Here is a 16,734-nt window from a genome sequence, read left to right as displayed (position 1 = left end):
ATTGAACCTGTCTGCTAAGGGAAAATGAGTCTTCAATGTTAAATCTATCCAGGCCCCCTGTTCTTTTGTGCACCTCAAGTTCCCATCTCCTCTGCTTTCAGAGAAAGAACCCCAGCCTAGCTAACCTTTCCTCATCTATCTGTAATGTTTAAGCTCTAGTGACATTCCTGTAAAGCTCCCTTTGTGCTTTCTCCAATGTGACCTTCCTGTAATGTGGTATCTGGAGCTGTACACAATTCCAGCTGTGGCCTAACCATGTCTTATATAATTCCAGCAATCCATCTCCTGTGTTTGCTACTTTGCCTAGAGAAGGGAATAGTTCCATATGCTGCCGTTTGTACCTGTAGTTAGTTGTCTTGCACCTACAGGAACTTGAGCATTTACTCCAAGGCGTTGCACTTACTGTACCCCTCTCAACACCCTCCTTTTTTTTATTATTATGTATTCCCTTGTTTTATTTGCCCAGGCCCAAGGTATAACTTCACGCTACTCCCAGGTTGAATTCCATTTGCCATTTTTCTGTCCATTCAGCCAAGTCATTGATTATCTTCCTGCAGTCAACAGCCAATCCTCATTGCTAGAGTCTGTCTGACCAAATTTGCCAGTCATGCCTTCCACATGACTTCCACTCTCTAGACTTGAGCATGCAATTTAGCCGGATGTTCCCCTAGTGGGAGTGCTGCTTTGTTGTAAGCCTTTGACAGAGGTTAAACTAGGGCTCCTCCATTCTCTTGGGTGGCTGGAAAAGAAACCCTTACACCCTCCTAAAAAAGTGGAGGTCACCCGGTCTCCTGGCCAATATTTATCTTTCTGCTAACTTCTAGAACTGCATTTTGTGTTACTATTTCATTGCTGTGTTTCTGGGAGCTTGCTGTCCACACATGGACTCTGGCTCGTCTGTACAATAGTTTAAAAAGTATGTGATCATTGGCAGAGTGTTTTGGAATGCCCTGTGGTTAGTCAAAACAAACATTTAAGTTGAAGCCAGAATGTTTATATTGAGTGGTCAGATATTGTCTCCATGCTAGCATTAAGAATCCCCTGCTTAGGGACATGCTGTGGTGAGTTCTGGTTAATGTGCCAATTTTTTTGGGTTTTTTTTTTCTATCTGCAGAGTGTAACCAAAGACCGTCAAGCGAAACTCCTCCAGCAGCAACTGGAGATCTCCGGGGTGTCCAAACAAGTGGAGCATGTCATGAACTTTGCCAAGTGGGCTATCTCCAACAGGAGCAGCATCGCCCTGCTCTACAGTAAAAGGCTGGTAAGGTGATCAAAATGTCTGAACGTTCAGCCTTGGGGCCCCGGGATCTGACACTGCTCCTAGAGAAGGTTCCTGAGCAATGACTGGGGCTGCTGTGTGGGATTGTTTCTTCTCCCTAGCTCACAGGTACCAAAGCCATATGAAAGCTCTCGCAGGGATGCTGATCTGGTGGCTGGCATAATGGTAATCTGACTGGGCAAGTCATCCCAAGTTCCAGTTACACACTCCGATTCACTGCTGTTGGTGACCAACTGGGGTACACATGTCCCAGCTCTCGACTGGTCCCTCCCCTCTCCCGGAGTGTGGGAAAGGGAGAGAGGATGCGGTTTCGGATTGTACACGCGTGCGTCTTCGACAAGGAGTTACACCCCTCTGCTTCACGCTGGCCCACCGTGCTCAAACCTTGCCTCTCCTCCGATTGCAGATCACCTTTCAGCTGAGGTACATTCTCCGAGCCCGATGTGACGCGTCACCGGTGGCGACCAGCTCTGTTCGATTTCACTGCGACCCGACCTTCTGGGCCAAGAATGTCCTCAACTTGGGTATGAGAAGCGAGATGGAGGCATCCCTCCTGTAAAAACCCGGTTGAGCGAGGGAACTTTGTTTTCAGTGTCTTGCGAGTAAACGGTTTAAGTATTTAGTGGGAATTCTCCAGCGCCCGTGTTGTGTGTTCTGAGCACTCATTCTCTGGAGCTTTAATCCAGCTCTCTGGAACGTGAGTGCAGTAACAATCTTCCTTTGCTTGACACCTTTTTGTTTGTACGTTTCCCCCACCCCCAAAGGCACTGGCTCCATGGGGTGCGGACTGCCAGTGTCTTCTGCTGCTACCTCTACTCCCCCTTTGCCAACCTTTATGTTGGTCCAACTTATCCACGCCGACCAGATATCCTAAATAAATCTAGCTCCATTTGTCAGCATTTGGCCCATATCCTATTCATAGACCCATCAGGTGTCTTTTAAATGCTGTGACAGTATCCACCTCCACCACTTCCTCTGGCAGCTCATTCCATACACTCTCTCATCACCCGCTGTGTGAAAAGGTTGCCCTTAAGTCGCTTTTAAATCTTTTCCCCCCTCACCTTCAACCCCCTAGTTTAGAGGTTTATAAAATCATGAGGGACAGAGATGAGTAGCCTAGGATAGTTATTTCCCTAGGGTGGGGCAGTTGAAAACTAGAGAGTAAATGTATAAGGTGAGAGGAGAAAGATTTAAAAGGGAACCAAGTGGCAACTTTTTCACACACAGGGTAGTTTGTCTGTGAATGAACTACCGAAGGATGTGGTAGATGAGGTACAGTTACGACAGGTGCAGGAATAGGAATGGTTTGGAGGGATATGGGCCAAATGCAGGCAAGTGGGGCTAGTTTAGCTTGGGAATCTTGGTTGGCACAGATGAGTTGGATCAAAGGGTCTGTTTTGGTGCTCTTTAACTCCAGAGGATGGTCATCCTGAGTGAAGGCTTCTCATCTCTCAGCCTGCAGAACTTCAAAGCTGCAACCTGCTGGCAGACATTCTTTGCTGAGTCAGTGTTAGCTCTTGTGCAAGTTGTGTGGTGAGGTGTGGGTGTGTGTGTGTGTGTGTTCGGTGGGTGGGTGTGCCTGTGTTGGGTGTGTGCATGAGTGGCTAAGTTGTACACGCTATGTACAGCTTTCTAACTAGTGAGGGAAGCTGACAGATCTAGAGGGGAAGATTGGCTGATTTGTGAGTGCTACTTCAAGAAACCATAATTTAGCACTGAAGGTACACTGCATTATTAAAGTGCTATCTTTCTGAAAGAACTTTTAAGCAGAACTTTGGTGTGTGCCATAAACTCTGTGGCACTGAATGAAGAGGAGCTTATCCCCAGTGACTTGGTTAATGTTTAAACACAATACATTTGGTAGAATAACTAGAATGAAGGAATTTTTATTTTGCGAGGGAAGGATATCATGGAGCAAGGGAGGGATGAGGAGAGTTCAGAAGAATAAGAGTGAAGCTGACTCAGAGCAGAATGACCCACTCTTAGCTAATCTTTTGGAACATCACTACAGGAAAGTTAGCCAGTGATTTTTTACTGTTAGTGAAATGCTTCAGGATGGGAAGGGGGAAAGCGATGGCCTAGCGGTATGATTTGATTTGATTACTTAGTGTGGAGACAGGCTCTTCAGCCCAACCCAGACCCATTCCCCTACATTTATACCTTCACCTAACACCTATAGGTAATTTAGCATGGCCGATTCACCTGGCCTACACATCTTTGGACTGTGGGGGGGGAAACCAGAGCACCCGGGGGAAACTCACGCAGACACTGGGAGAATGTGCAAACTCCACACACAGTCGCCCGAGGCAGGAATTGAACCCGGGTCTCTGGTGCTGTGAGGCAGCGGTGCTAACCACTGTGCCACCGTGTTGCTGGACTGTTAATCCAGAAACTCAGCTGGTGGCCTGGGGATTCAGGTTCGATTTCCGCCACGTCAGAATTTGAATTCCATAAACAAAATCTTTGAAAAATTCTAATGATGACCATGAATTCATTGTTGGTTGTCAGAAAAATACATTTGGTTCACGAATGTCCTTTAGGGAAGGAAACCTACCTGGTCTGACTTACATGTGACTCCAGGCACACAGCAAAGTGGTTGACTCTTAACCATCCTCTGGGCAATTAGGGATGGGCAATAAATGCTGATATCCAGATCTGACAGGAGCTATATAAATGCAAATCATTTGTTTAATTCAAATTAAAGATGAGATCAGCCATGGTCTTACTGAATGGCAGAGTAGGCTAATAGGCTGAGTGGTCTAATTGTTTTTTGTTTATAATTTAATTGGGTATTATTTTTAATGTTTCCCTTTTTCTTTTATGGCTTTAAAGTGGGGATAGCAAACTGCATTGTCGGTGTTTGTTGTTTTTTTTTTCGTTTCACCCTTAAATAAAGAGGCGATGGAGGCAGTTGTGAGTGGTTTGATCTGAAGTAGGAGATTCATGTGTTTTCCTCCTCCCTTCGCTCCTGTCAGGTTCTTTGGTCTTGGACAAGAATCCGCCAGCCTCCAGCAGTGGCCCGAACGTGCCCACGGGCCTGAGTATGCAGTCCCAGGACAGTAACACAGCAAAGGTGCACGGCCAAATTAACCTGGCCCAGCTTCGCCTCCAGCACATGCAGCAACAGGTCATGGCTCAGAGGATTCAGCAGCGGATGCACCAGATGAGGCCTATACTGCCAGTCGCCCAGCAGCCTAGGCCTCCAGGCCCCCACTTAGGGCAGCAGCAGCAGCAGCCGCCTCTGTCTCCCAACAGCCAGGTGAGTGCTCGTCGTGAGGGGACTGGCTAAGTCACAAAGAGCTTACCTCCCAGCGTTGGCTTCAAAGGGCTTGGGTAGTGTGACACCTGGTGCTCTTCCAACCTGAATGACTGACTGCCTGACTTTTATGGTCAGGGCGTATGATCACCAGCCCAATTTTGGCACTGTTTTACCGACTTGCCAGTGAGCGAGAACAGGTAACATCCGCACTTTGATGTTAGCGAGAAATTGTGCATAACAGAATTGAAACAGTACAGGTGGAGACCATTCAGTCCGCTGCGCCTGCTCTGGCTCTTCAGATGAGAACTATTACCTAATGCCACTGTATTCACCTTGGTCTGCATTTGGTCAGTCTTTTGTTATGGGAAAGTTCCCAGGCTGCCAGGAATTACTGTTATGAAAATATTTCAAAATTAGCCACAGTGTTCTTTTTGATTCCTTTCACAACACCTTTTTAGTGAGCAAGGAAGGACAGGAACAGTGTCTTGTATTTGAAAATCCCAAGTTATCCAAAGTGCTTTAGATCAGTTTTAATTGTGTGAAGTGACTTATAGAGTAACCTAGATGGACAATTTGGGCTCTACCTTGGCACAGGATGACTCCTTGCGGGTTATTGGCTGCACCGCTTTGTGCTTTGCTCTATCCCATGGTCCATGTGACTTTTGACCTGACTCAATACCTAAAGTCAGGATTTTTAAGATACTGTACTTGTCACAGCTCAGAATTGACAGAGCGCTTTAAATGTGACAAATGACCCCTTTTTCGCGAAACGGGGTTTTGTCCGCCTGGGTTCCGGTTTTGAGTACGGATGTTTAGAAGCAGTCAGGAACGTACTCTTCCTGTCAGGAGGGTCATGGCCGAAGCTCACCTCTTTGTGCCCTGTCTGCTCAGTCCCTGCAGCCGCCTCGCCTGATCAGCCTCCAGAGCCTGCAGAGGAGCAACACCAGCGTGCCCCCTCCCCCGGCCCAGCAGATGCGCATGCCTCCCAACACCGTCAGGATGACGGGGCCCCAGCCACACATCGCTGCTACCAGCCCGCTAATGAGACAGGTAAGACAGGTCAGCCAGAGGAAGACCTGAAGGAGCCAGGAGGTTACAATGACCGAGTGCTGCCTGTGTTAGATCCTTGCACACCATGTTCCACATTTGGCTGGATAGCTGGGAGTGTAGTTAAGTAATGAGTCATGATCTCATTGTTTTTGTTTTTTTGCTTGATTCGAATTATTATTGTCACATGTCCTTCAGGGAAGGAAACTGCCATCCTTACCTGGTCTGGCCTACATGTGACTCCAAACCCACCACAAAGTGGTTGATTCTTAACTGCCCGATGGACAATACATGCTGGCCTAGCCAGCGACGTCGTCATCCTGTTAAAGAATAAAGAAAAAAAATTTACCTAGGTAAAATGAAAAGTTCTGTTTTGTGTGTAGGCAGATCATACCATACAAAGTGCAATAGGATAATAGAACTGAAAAGAACCGAACTACTGTAAGATAAGTAAGAAAAAGAACTGCTGTAGGGAGCTCGCAACGAGTCAGCATGCTTTGGCGCCATCTTGGTAAGCTGGGGTAGCAGACTCAATGGGCTGAATAGCCTACCCCTGCTCCTATCACTAATGGTCTTAGTGAAACCTGACACGACTTCCAAATGGCTGCCATTTATATTAATATCTGCTGTGCCCTGGTCTCCATTTCAGTCTGGTTACACTCTCTCTACTTTTACCTGAAAAGTGCTACATAAATGTAAGTTGGCTGTTGTTTTGGAAAGTTGGGTCGAATGGTTTGGAACTAGACTACTGTGGATTGCTTCTGATGTTGAATTGCATTGGGAAACCCCACCTGTTTGCTGTAACCTGCAAAGCAAGCTGAAGGAGTGGGAGGCTTAACCCTAATTTACATGGTCATAGCGGCTAAAATACTGTGTGGGAGTGAAGTTTAAATAAATGTGGCAGAGCTGGTGGAAATCTGGTGAAGGGATATTGTGAAACAGAATGACAAGCCGTCAGAAGGGATGAAACACCCTTCTAATCATCTGTTTTCAAAGCAGCTACTTATTCCGACACAAGGCAACATAAAAGGTACTTCCATAACGTCACCATGCAGTGGTTCTTGCTAAAGTCACCATATCAGTTCAGCCTTCCCTGATCTGACCGGCAGTTTCTGACTTATTTGAGTTTAGCATTGTTCGAAAACCCAGCTTTTACCAAGACTTCGTAAACACCGTGCTTCATTTTAAATGTTCGCATTGTTTTGAGTGCTCCGGTCCGCCTTGTCTCTTGAATTCATCCAGGAGGAATGAACTACGGGAAGCTGTGTGTGGGTGCGTGTGTGGCTGACCAACCAAGCAAGGGAACTGTAGTCCATTTCAACAAGAGCATATTCAGGGATATGGACTAATGGCAATTAACATTGGAGATAGACCGAGTGATTTGGAGCAGAGAGAATTCCATTGCTTAAAAGGGGGATTTCACCTTGTGAAATGAATTCTTTTTACTTCATTCCAACCTTCCTGTTAACAGAAGAGAATTTGCATTGAATACATGTCTGAAAATTCTTCTCACGTGTTGAATTATTTTGGATGTGCAAATGTTAAGCAGACCAGTGCAGCAGCCATTTTCTGCCACTTGTAGTTCCACAAATGTGATGGACGGGTCACGGTTGATGTGTTGGATGAGAGGAATATTGGTCAGGGGAGTTCCTGGCCTAGCTATATTAGATTGTTATTGTACTCCCCTCACTTTGATAGGACCAGTAGATACCGTTATAGTGTGAAGGATGGCACATCTGCCAAAGCAGCATACCCTCAGCACTTCACCGCAGTGTCTCGAGGTTGTGAGTTTGAGGCACGACCCAGAGGGAGAGTGCTGCACACGAAGCACAACTGAGAACGGTCACTGTGAATGAGTAACATTTTGAGGCCGTCGTTGTATGTTTTACTGTTTGCATTTTCTGCCTTTCCCCCTTCACTGTCTTTCTCAGCACTACAATCCTGGAAACGTGAGGCCCTTCCTAGTAGCCAGCTCGACAGCCCCCTCTTACCCTTCAATGCTCTTTGTGACTGCAAGTGAGGCTTCCAAACACCTGATTCCAATGACTGAGCTGCTCCCAGCTGTTACCAACCCTGAGCATCTCTCCTGCCTTCCCGATATACCTCAGATTCAGGTAAAAGCAACCACACCACGCGCCGGGCCCTTCGCCAAGGTGTGACTCGGAGGATGAGAGAGCTTAGGGGTGGGTGTCGAATAAGCCTAAAGGGAAACTTTTAATGGTTGTTATAGTGTTGGCGCTAAAGGGGTATCCTAAACTGAGGGACTTGGTTCCTGGTTTGAGTCTATCAGGTTGAATCCATTAGTGATATACCAGCTCTGCATGTGCATTATATTGATATCAGGCCATCACTTGCTAATGTTGACAGCATTTCGTTGAGCCATGGAGAGGTGAGATGTTAAACTCTGTCTGGTAGCTCTCTTGGTTCAGATAGATGTCAAAGATGGCACCAAGGAATGGAAAGTAGGGTGTTCAAATGGTCTCCCAGACAATATTCCTTTCCTCACAATTACCAGTGACCCCTGCAATCCCCAGTGGCTGCTCTTTTAGTCTGTACATAGAATATTACAGCGCAGTGCAGGCTCTTCGGCCCTCGATGTTGCGCTGACCTGTGAAATCCATCTGAAGCCCATCTAACCTACACTATTTCATTCTTGTCCATATGTCTATTCAATGACCATTTAAATGCCCTTAAGGTTGGCGAGTCTACTACTGTTGTACGACATGAGTTCTTTTGAGTTATCTACAGAAGGCTGTACAAGGTACAATGCCTGCCTTCCCTTTGGGATTCCTTGAAGTGTGCATTCTGGATGAAAAGGAATTAGCCACTCTAGGGATAATCCAGCTTCTACTGAACACTGTTCTAGTTGGAAGAACAGGATTGTTTGCAGGTGTGGAATGAGCTCGCTGTTTTGGGGGTTGTCCTTCCTTGGGTGTATTTTTGATGCCTTGGAAACTTTAAAGAGCTTGAGGAGAAACAGGTTGCATTTATTTAGCACCTCTCTAATGTTTCCCTGATTGCTTCACAGGGCAGTAAACCAACGCAGTTTGGCACTGTGCCACACTGGGAGAGATTAAGACAAGTGCATGGAAGCTTTGGTCGATGAAGTAGGGTTTACGGAATGTCGGAAAGGGGGAAGAGAGGGAGGAATTCGGCGATCTCATGACTTTTGAGTTTTTCCGATCCCTAAGCAGTTGGTGCTGGCTCTCCATGGTAGTGTGGGTTCTCTCATTGGGCCCGAGGTGGGTGATTTACTGAGCCCAGTGATCTGGCCTGCTGAATGTAGATTGAAGGAAGAGTTGCTTTACAAATGATAGTGGCAGAAAAATATCTTTTTTTTTCCCCCTCTCTCTCCTTTTTACCCTCACTTTTCTTCCCCTCTTTTTTTTTCCCCCCCTCTCTTTTCCCCTCCCTCTTTTTTTTCATTCCCCTGAACAAATGTTCCAATAGCAGAGCACTGTCCCTGCTGCTGAGTTGGAGAGATTTCTAATTCACAAAAGCTGTATTTTTTTTCTTTCCTTGAATTGTTCATTGTCATTTTGCACTCTGCAATGTAACCCATATTTTGAATGGACTTCAACCATTGAAAGTTCACTGGTTCACATTTTGAGTGCACATCAAGGTCCAGTTGCTTCTCCTGTGAGTGATATCATTAGGAACTGCCTGTGGGTAAATTATTTTCAGGGATTCGCATTTGCACAGTCCTGTTCTGTCTCCAGCATGTAGGAGACGACTCCTGGAAGGCCGAATCACCACCACAAAACTGAAATAGGGAGAAGGCCTTGCATTTATGTAGCACATTCCATAATCTCTGCTTTGAACATTTTACATCCGATGGACCACTTTGGAAGTGGAGTCACTGTTGTAATGTCAGAAATGTGGTAGGTAATCTGTACACAGCAAGGTCCTACTAACAGTGTTTGAGGTAGATGACAAGACCGTGTTAGTGTCGGAGGATACCAATTTAGTCTTGTTATAGATTAGATTAGATTCCCTACAGTGTGGAAACAGGCCCTTTTTTGGCCCAACCAGTCCACACTGACTCTCCAAAGAGTAACCCACTCAGACCCATTTCCCTCTGACAATTGCACCTAACACTACAGGCAATTTAGCATGGCCAATTCACCTGGCCTGCACAGCTTTAAACTGTGGGAGGAAACCAGAGCACCCAGAGAAAACCCGCACAGACACAGGGAGAATGTGCAAACTCCACACAGTGACCCGAGGCTGGAATCGAACCCAGGACCCTGGTGCTGTAAGGCAGCAGTGCTAATTGCTGAACCGCCTTGCCGCCATAGTCTCTCTTGTCTGTTACCACTAGGTGTCCACTGCCTCAGTCATCAATCATTTAACTGTTGAGTAATCTAAGCGCTTGAAATACTTAAAAGCAGAACGTTTGAACAATACCCTTTTTTTTTTTGTTTCTCATTGGAACTACAGCTGGATGATGCAGGATCAGTGTTGCTGGAAAGCTTATTGACCAGAGAGCGGAACGGCAATAGTGTGGCAGCAAGACCTTCGGCGACCAGTACCAACCCTTCCCCAGGCCCTTCCATCCCTTCGCCAGGCCACTCAGGTAAATCAGTGCCGCTGTTATTCACAAGATGGAGCTCAGTGTACATACATTGAAAGCAAATGTTCGGTAGCAGTGGGTGTGACGGGAAGAATTTTCGTACAGGTGGGGCTGCTAGGCAAATTTGCAATGTCGCACATTGTAATTCTGTATCTATAGCAATATTTCTGAATAAAATGGTAGTTTTGTTTTTTCTTGAGGATTAAGGGGGAAAAATCTCTGAAGGTCACTGATTTCAATAGTAAAAGCTGTAGTCAGTTAGCCATCTTTGTCAGTCATGCCATCCTCCCTGTCACCCTTTTGTTGAACTTTGATTTTGGTGATGAGGGCATTGTGCTAAGGTCCTGCACAGAGCTCTGCACCAATGGCTGGTCTTCTGCCTTTGTCCAACACAGTGCTCCTGGTGTCTGAAACCATGCATTACAGGAGCCTTAAGTTGCATAGTGGTAATGTCACAGGAGTGGGCATCCAGAAAACCAGGGCTAATGTTCTGGTGAAGTTTAAATTCAATATTTAAAAAAAAAAATTCTTGTTGTTTGTTGTAAAAATCCATCTGGGTCACTAATGCCTTTTCTCGGGAGGGAAATCTGCCATCCTTACCTGGTCTGGTCTACATGTGACTCCAGGCCCAAGCAGTGTGGGTGACTCTAAAATACTCCTTACGCAATTTAGGGTGGGCAATGAATGTCCACGTTCGCAGGAAGGACTTTTTAAAAAAAAAACCTTCTTGGTAGTGAGAGTCACATACTTCCTGGAATCTGTTTCCTGAACGAGCTCCAACTTGGACTTGACTGTGATGGCTCCATGTTGTCCAATGCCTTGGAGCATTCCATGCAATTGAATTGAAGCCTGGCTTTGTCCTGGTTTACACAGCACCATGTCGGATGTTGCAGGGAGGATATGATCAGATTGGGTTTTGATGGCCTCACAGCTGAGAACTCTGATATCAGAGAGGCCACGTTTAATCAAGAATTGATAGACGCAAGGGTTGGATTTGTGTTGGGTTCTCCGTCATTTAGACCCTGACCTGCTTTCTCTTGTGTCTTAGGGTCAGTGACCGTCACCAATGTCCACGTCCCAGGACGTACATCTAGCACCTCCAGCACTGGTAGCAGAGGCAGGTGAGTGTGAGGCAGTGGCCATCTGTATAAATGAACCCTGCCTTATGAATAGACTCCTCTCTTTGTTTCCTCGGTGTGTCTCCCTATCACGCTCACTCACTCACTCTCTCCCTGTTTCAGTTGCACCTCATCGAGTAGGCTCTCTAGACCAGAGTCCCAGCAGATGACTCCAGTCGTTCGCTTGGAACCCATAAAAATCAAACAGGAGACCGTGACTGAGGATGACCTCTGTGATTTCCCCATCATTGTTGTGAAACAAGAGCCTGGGGAGGAAGATACTGATCCTTGTGAGGTTAGTTTCAGCTCTTTTTTGTTTTTAACATGGGAAAAGTCCAGTCAGCACTATTTAAACCATTCTTTTGGTGAGTTTTCCAAAGCTTTTTAAAACGTTATTATATAATATCATTTTATAACAGTCTGAAGTGGTTGTTGATTGTAAGATCAGGACTGTGGCTCAATGATTGCTTCCAAACGCTTTCCATTTCTTGTCATAATCACCCTGTTCTGATACTACAACATACTTCTGGAGCAAGTGGGACTTGAACTCAGGCCTTCGAGTTTCTTTGATTTCAAGTCTGATCTGTTGTACCAATCAAACTCCATCAATTAATTTACAATTAGTTGACAACTCCCATTTATTGTTTGTCAAGTAACTACCAGGATATGGAGAGGAAACATGCAGGGCCTTGGATTGTTTTTGTTCTTCTCAATGTTTGGAATGCCTCTACCTAGAGGGCCAACTTCCCTCCTTGTGACTGACTTTGAGATTTGTCCTTAAACCTGAACCTGAACGGAATACCAGCCGCTTTCTACCACCTTGTTCCACTCTGCTCGCTTTTCATCTTCCAGTTTCTTAATCTCCCCGTTCTCCTCCTGTTCTCGGGATGTTATTGTCTTCCACCTTTTAATTGCTCCCTTAGCTCAGTCCCACTTTTTGCTACTTCACACTGAAGTTTCATCTGCTGTGCTATCCTCCTCCCTCTGCCTCCTGACCAACTGACTTCCCTTCGCTTCATGAATGTTGATATTACTCAAGAGGGCATGATTAATGGGCTCTTTTCTCTTCCTTTCGAAGCCGTTGTGATAAACTACATTGCAGAAGAGCTGTTCTCTGCATGACCTGTCAAACTGTGGCTCTGTAGACCCTCGGGTAAAAGATCCTGTGTCCCCGGCTGAAGAAAAGGAGGCAAGTTTTCTGCAATGTCCTGGCCAATATTGAACCTTCCATTGGGCATCACTAAATCGACTGCTGTTTTCCCTACTTTACCACAGTGTCCTTCAAAATGCATTTCAAAAATCTACTTAATTCAGCGTAAAGTGCTGTGGGGCATCCTGACCGGTTCAGTGGTGCTGTATATGGTAAACGCAGTATACTAGTTAATTTGGCATGTAGGATGGTCCCATTTTCTCAGGTCCAGAAGAGAACTCTCTCCCTGCTCCCTCAGCACGTTTGTCTGCTTAAAAAATGCTATGCGCATGTTTGGAATTAGCCTCAATTATCCACCTCTGATCTGTACGTTTTAATTACAACAGGATTAAGTTGGCAATGCAGCCTGTGATGCTAAAATGTGAGGGGGAGAGCGGTTTAATACACATCACAAAGACCAGTGATAAGAAATGAGTTCTCAGGCAAATGAGTGAAATATGAGGCTAGTTTCAAGCTCAAAGTCTTAACATTTACAATCTTGTTAAATAACTCTGCTGTAAGGTAGTTTGTGGTTAGTGAAATACTGTTGTGAGAATGGAAGAAGTTGTTTCACCTTTAAAGAGAGTACGATAATTTTCAGCAGAACAATTTTTAGCCTTTATACTTCAGCTGCTGAGATTACCAAATTTCTCCATGCTTTACCCACATTGTCAATGTTGTCTCTCTCTGCCTGCCTCCCCCTCGCTCTCTGCCTGCCTCCCTCTGTAACACTAGTCATTGTGACACTGAGGCCCTTTAATAGTCTGCGTGATCGTGGTTTTCTGCGACAACACTAGACATTGTCATTCATAAAGTAACTACGTTGACTTGACTTGCTGCCACTTAGAAATCTTTCTTGTAATTGGGGTTTCATTTTTCCCAACACCAGTGGTTCACGTTTTATACTTGATCCATTTTTAGAAGATTTTATAAATTATATTTACAAATCTAGAGTTAAAAACAAGTTATTCCCTCCCTCCTTCCCCGTTCACAAGTGCAGCACAATTTTGAGGCCTAGATTTGCTCCAAAAACACACTTGTTTTTGTGATGTTTTCTGTCTCTCAATCTTTCCTTCTGATTATAGCCTACTGGCTTCCAGGATGAATAGGGTTGGTCTAATGGTTTACTTCATCTCCTGTTCATTACTGGATGGTGTGCTCACTGTGGAATCCTGGATCTGTACCTGAGGTTCTTGGTTGAAAATCTAGATAGCTATCACCGGCTGGGATTTCCACCAGATTCGGCAGTTTTCTGGTTGGCACTCGTAATAGCATGGGTTAGACACCCTACAGAGAGGGCAGTAGCAGAATTTACCTTTTTTGGGGCAACCAAGTGGCAGTCTTACTCATGAGAAGTTGCAAAGTTAAGACTTTTACCATAATGCAGTGCTCATATACAGAATATGCGAGATGAAGGAAAATCTAATTTACTGAGAGAAATATTCCAAGAATTGACTATTAATTTTTAAAAATTATACACTTCCATTATATGGAGATGCCTGGCAAGCCCATGCTGGTTTCCCTTATGAAAGCTCCCCACCTCTTCCTCCGCTACATTGATGACTGCATCGGCACCACATCATGCTTCCACGAGGAGGTTGAGCAGTTCATCAACTTCACCGACACATTCCACCCCAACCTTAAATTTACCTGGACCATCTCTGACACCTCCCTCCCCTTCCTGGACCTCTCCATCTCCATTAATGATGACCGACTTGACACTAACATTTTTTACAAACCTCAGACTCCCATAGCTACCTGGATTACATCTCTTCCCACCCTACCTCCTGCAAAAATGCAATCCCATATTCCTAATTCCTCTGTCTCTGCTCCCAGGAGGTCCAGTTCCATCACAGAACACACCAGATGGCCTCCTTCAGAGATCACAATTTCCCTTCTCACGTGGTTGAAGATGCCGGCATCTGATCCACATCCCGCACCTCCGCCCTCAGACCCCACCCCTCCAACCGTAACAAGGACAGAACCCACCCCCCCCCCCCCCCCCCCCCCCCACCCCCCCGGTCCTCACTTTCCACCCTACCAACCTCCTCATAAACCACATCATCTGCCAACATTTCCGCCACTTCCAAACGGACCCCACCACCAGGGATATATTTCCCTCCCCACCCCTATCTGCTTTCCGCAAAGACCACTCTCTGTGACTACCTGGTTAGGTCCATGCCCCCCAACAACTCACCCTCCCGTCCTGGCACCCTCCCCTGCCATTGCAGGAACTGCAAAACCTGCGCCCACGCCACCTCCCTACCCACCATCCAAGGCCCCAAGGGAGCTTCCACATCCATCGATGTTTCACCTGCACATCCACCGATATCATTTATTGTATCCGTTGCTCCCGATGCAGTCTCCTCTACACTGGGGAGACTGGACGCCTCCTTGCAGAGCGCTTTAGGGAACATCTCTGGGACACCCGCACCAATCAACCACACCGCCCTGTGGCCCAACATTTCAACTCCCCCTCCCACTCTGCCGAGGACATGCAGGTTCTGGGCTGCTTCCACTTCCGCTCCCTCACCACCCGACGCCTGGAGGAAGAACGCCTCATCTTCTGCCTCAGAACACTTCAACCCCAGGGCATCAATGTGGATTTCACCAGTTTCCTCATTTCTCCTTCCCCCACCTTACCCCAGTTCCAAACTTCCAGCTCAGCACCGTCCCCATGACCTGTCCTACCTGCCTATTTTCCTTCCCACTTATCTGCTCCACCCTCCTCTCTGACCTATCCCCTCCATCCCCACCCCCATTCACCTATTTGCTACCTTCTCTCCAGCCAGCCCGACCCCACCCCCAATTTATCTCTCCACCTGGAGGCTTCCTGCCTCTATTCCTGATGAAGGGCTTTTGCCTGAAACGTCGATTTTCCTGCTCCTCGGATGCTGCCTGACCTGCTGTGCTTTTCCAGCACCACTCTGATCTAAACTCTGGTTTCCAGCATCTGCAGTCCTCACTTTTGCTCTGTGGAAACGGTGATGAGCTGTTGCCTTGAACTGCTGCAGTCTGTGGTGGACGGTGTAACCAATGCCTGTTAATCAAAATCCTGTAACATCCTAGTTACTGAATATAGGAATTGTGCATATGTTTTGAGGGTTCAGTGTTTCTGCATAGATGTCAACTCCTGCTTTACTTGGGATATATCTGGCGATTGTAGCACATTAAACACATGGTGTTGTGCATTGTTGATTTGGACGTTGCCTGGCGATGTGAAGCTGTGCTCTAGTTAAGAGTAGAAAGGTTCCATTGCAAACTACATATCTCTATCAGGAAAGCTGATTTGTGAGGCAGACAAAGTATAAACAGGGGAGTCCTGACTTCTGAAGGTGTTTCCAATTGCTCTTCAACCAATTAACCTCGTGTGGAAAAACGACACTCGCTGTTTTTGCAGAAAGCTACAATCAGACAATGTCAGACATCTAGGATGGTCCAAGGAACACTGTTCCTGAATGCAAATCTCCCAGTACTCACTAAACCAATTACCCTGTCTGCAATTAGCCAGCTTTTTAAAAACTCCTTGGGATATCGGTGCTGCCGATTTTTTTTTTTTTATTATTGTCCACCACTAGATGTTTTTGGTGAGTCTTCTACGTGAAGCACTGTACTGCAACAGAGGGCACTTGGAGGTTATTGTGGAACATTCAGAGAGTGAGCGTTTTTAAAAATGTTTTTTCTCTTTGGTCATCCCTGACATTTATTGCTTGAGTGCCTTGTGAGGCTGTTTCAGAGGGCAATTCACAGTTGATTGCAGTGGGTCTGGAGTCTCATGTGGGTCACACCAGATGAGTGTGGCAGACTTCCTGGTTTACAACAATCAGGAATTAGGTTTAAGGGGTAAAAACAATGACTGCAGATGCTGGAAACCAGATTCTGGATTAGTGGTGCTGGAAGAGCACAGCAGTTCAGGCAGCATCCAAGGAGCAGTAAAATCGATGTTTCGGGCAAAAGCCCTTCTTCAGGAATAAAGGCAGAGAGCCTGAAGCGTGGAGAGATAAGCTAGAGGAGGGTGGGGGTGGGGAGAAAGTAGCATAGAGTACAATAGGTGAGTGGGGGAGGGGATGAAGGTGATAGGTCAAGGAGGAGAGGGTGGAGTGGATAGGTGGAAAAGGAGATAGGCAGGTAAGACAAGTCATGGGGACAGTGCTGAGCTGGAAGTTTGGAAATAGGGTGAGGTGGGGGAAGGGGAAATGAGGAAACTGTTGAAGTCCACATTGATGCCTTGGGGTTGAAGTATTCTTCCTCCAGGCATCTGGTGGTGAG

General features: G+C 46.2%; 1 protein-coding gene across 3 annotated transcripts in view; it reads left to right on the top strand.

Annotated features, from left to right (window-relative positions):
- Positions 1 to 16,734, top strand: part of LOC140458226 (E3 ubiquitin-protein ligase TRIM33-like) — a 112,453-nt gene that overhangs the window by 81,640 nt on the left and 14,079 nt on the right. For 2 of the 3 annotated variants that reach the window (XM_072552500.1, XM_072552502.1), the window contains exons 7-14: positions 1,115 to 1,261; positions 1,686 to 1,803; positions 4,255 to 4,538; positions 5,430 to 5,588; positions 7,517 to 7,699; positions 10,026 to 10,161; positions 11,207 to 11,279; positions 11,400 to 11,571. In XM_072552500.1, the coding sequence (XP_072408601.1) occupies positions 1,115 to 1,261; positions 1,686 to 1,803; positions 4,255 to 4,538; positions 5,430 to 5,588; positions 7,517 to 7,699; positions 10,026 to 10,161; positions 11,207 to 11,279; positions 11,400 to 11,571 (1,272 nt within the window). The remainder of the gene's footprint in view (positions 1 to 1,114; positions 1,262 to 1,685; positions 1,804 to 4,254; positions 4,539 to 5,429; positions 5,589 to 7,516; positions 7,700 to 10,025; positions 10,162 to 11,206; positions 11,280 to 11,399; positions 11,572 to 16,734) is intronic. The other variant, XM_072552503.1, reaches the window with a different exon arrangement.

Source organism: Chiloscyllium punctatum, chromosome 32 (genome assembly GCF_047496795.1).
Source record: "Chiloscyllium punctatum isolate Juve2018m chromosome 32, sChiPun1.3, whole genome shotgun sequence".
Taxonomy (NCBI): domain Eukaryota; kingdom Metazoa; phylum Chordata; class Chondrichthyes; order Orectolobiformes; family Hemiscylliidae; genus Chiloscyllium; species Chiloscyllium punctatum.
Note: the sequence above shows the minus strand (reverse complement) of the source record. Positions and strands in the feature narration are given on the sequence as shown.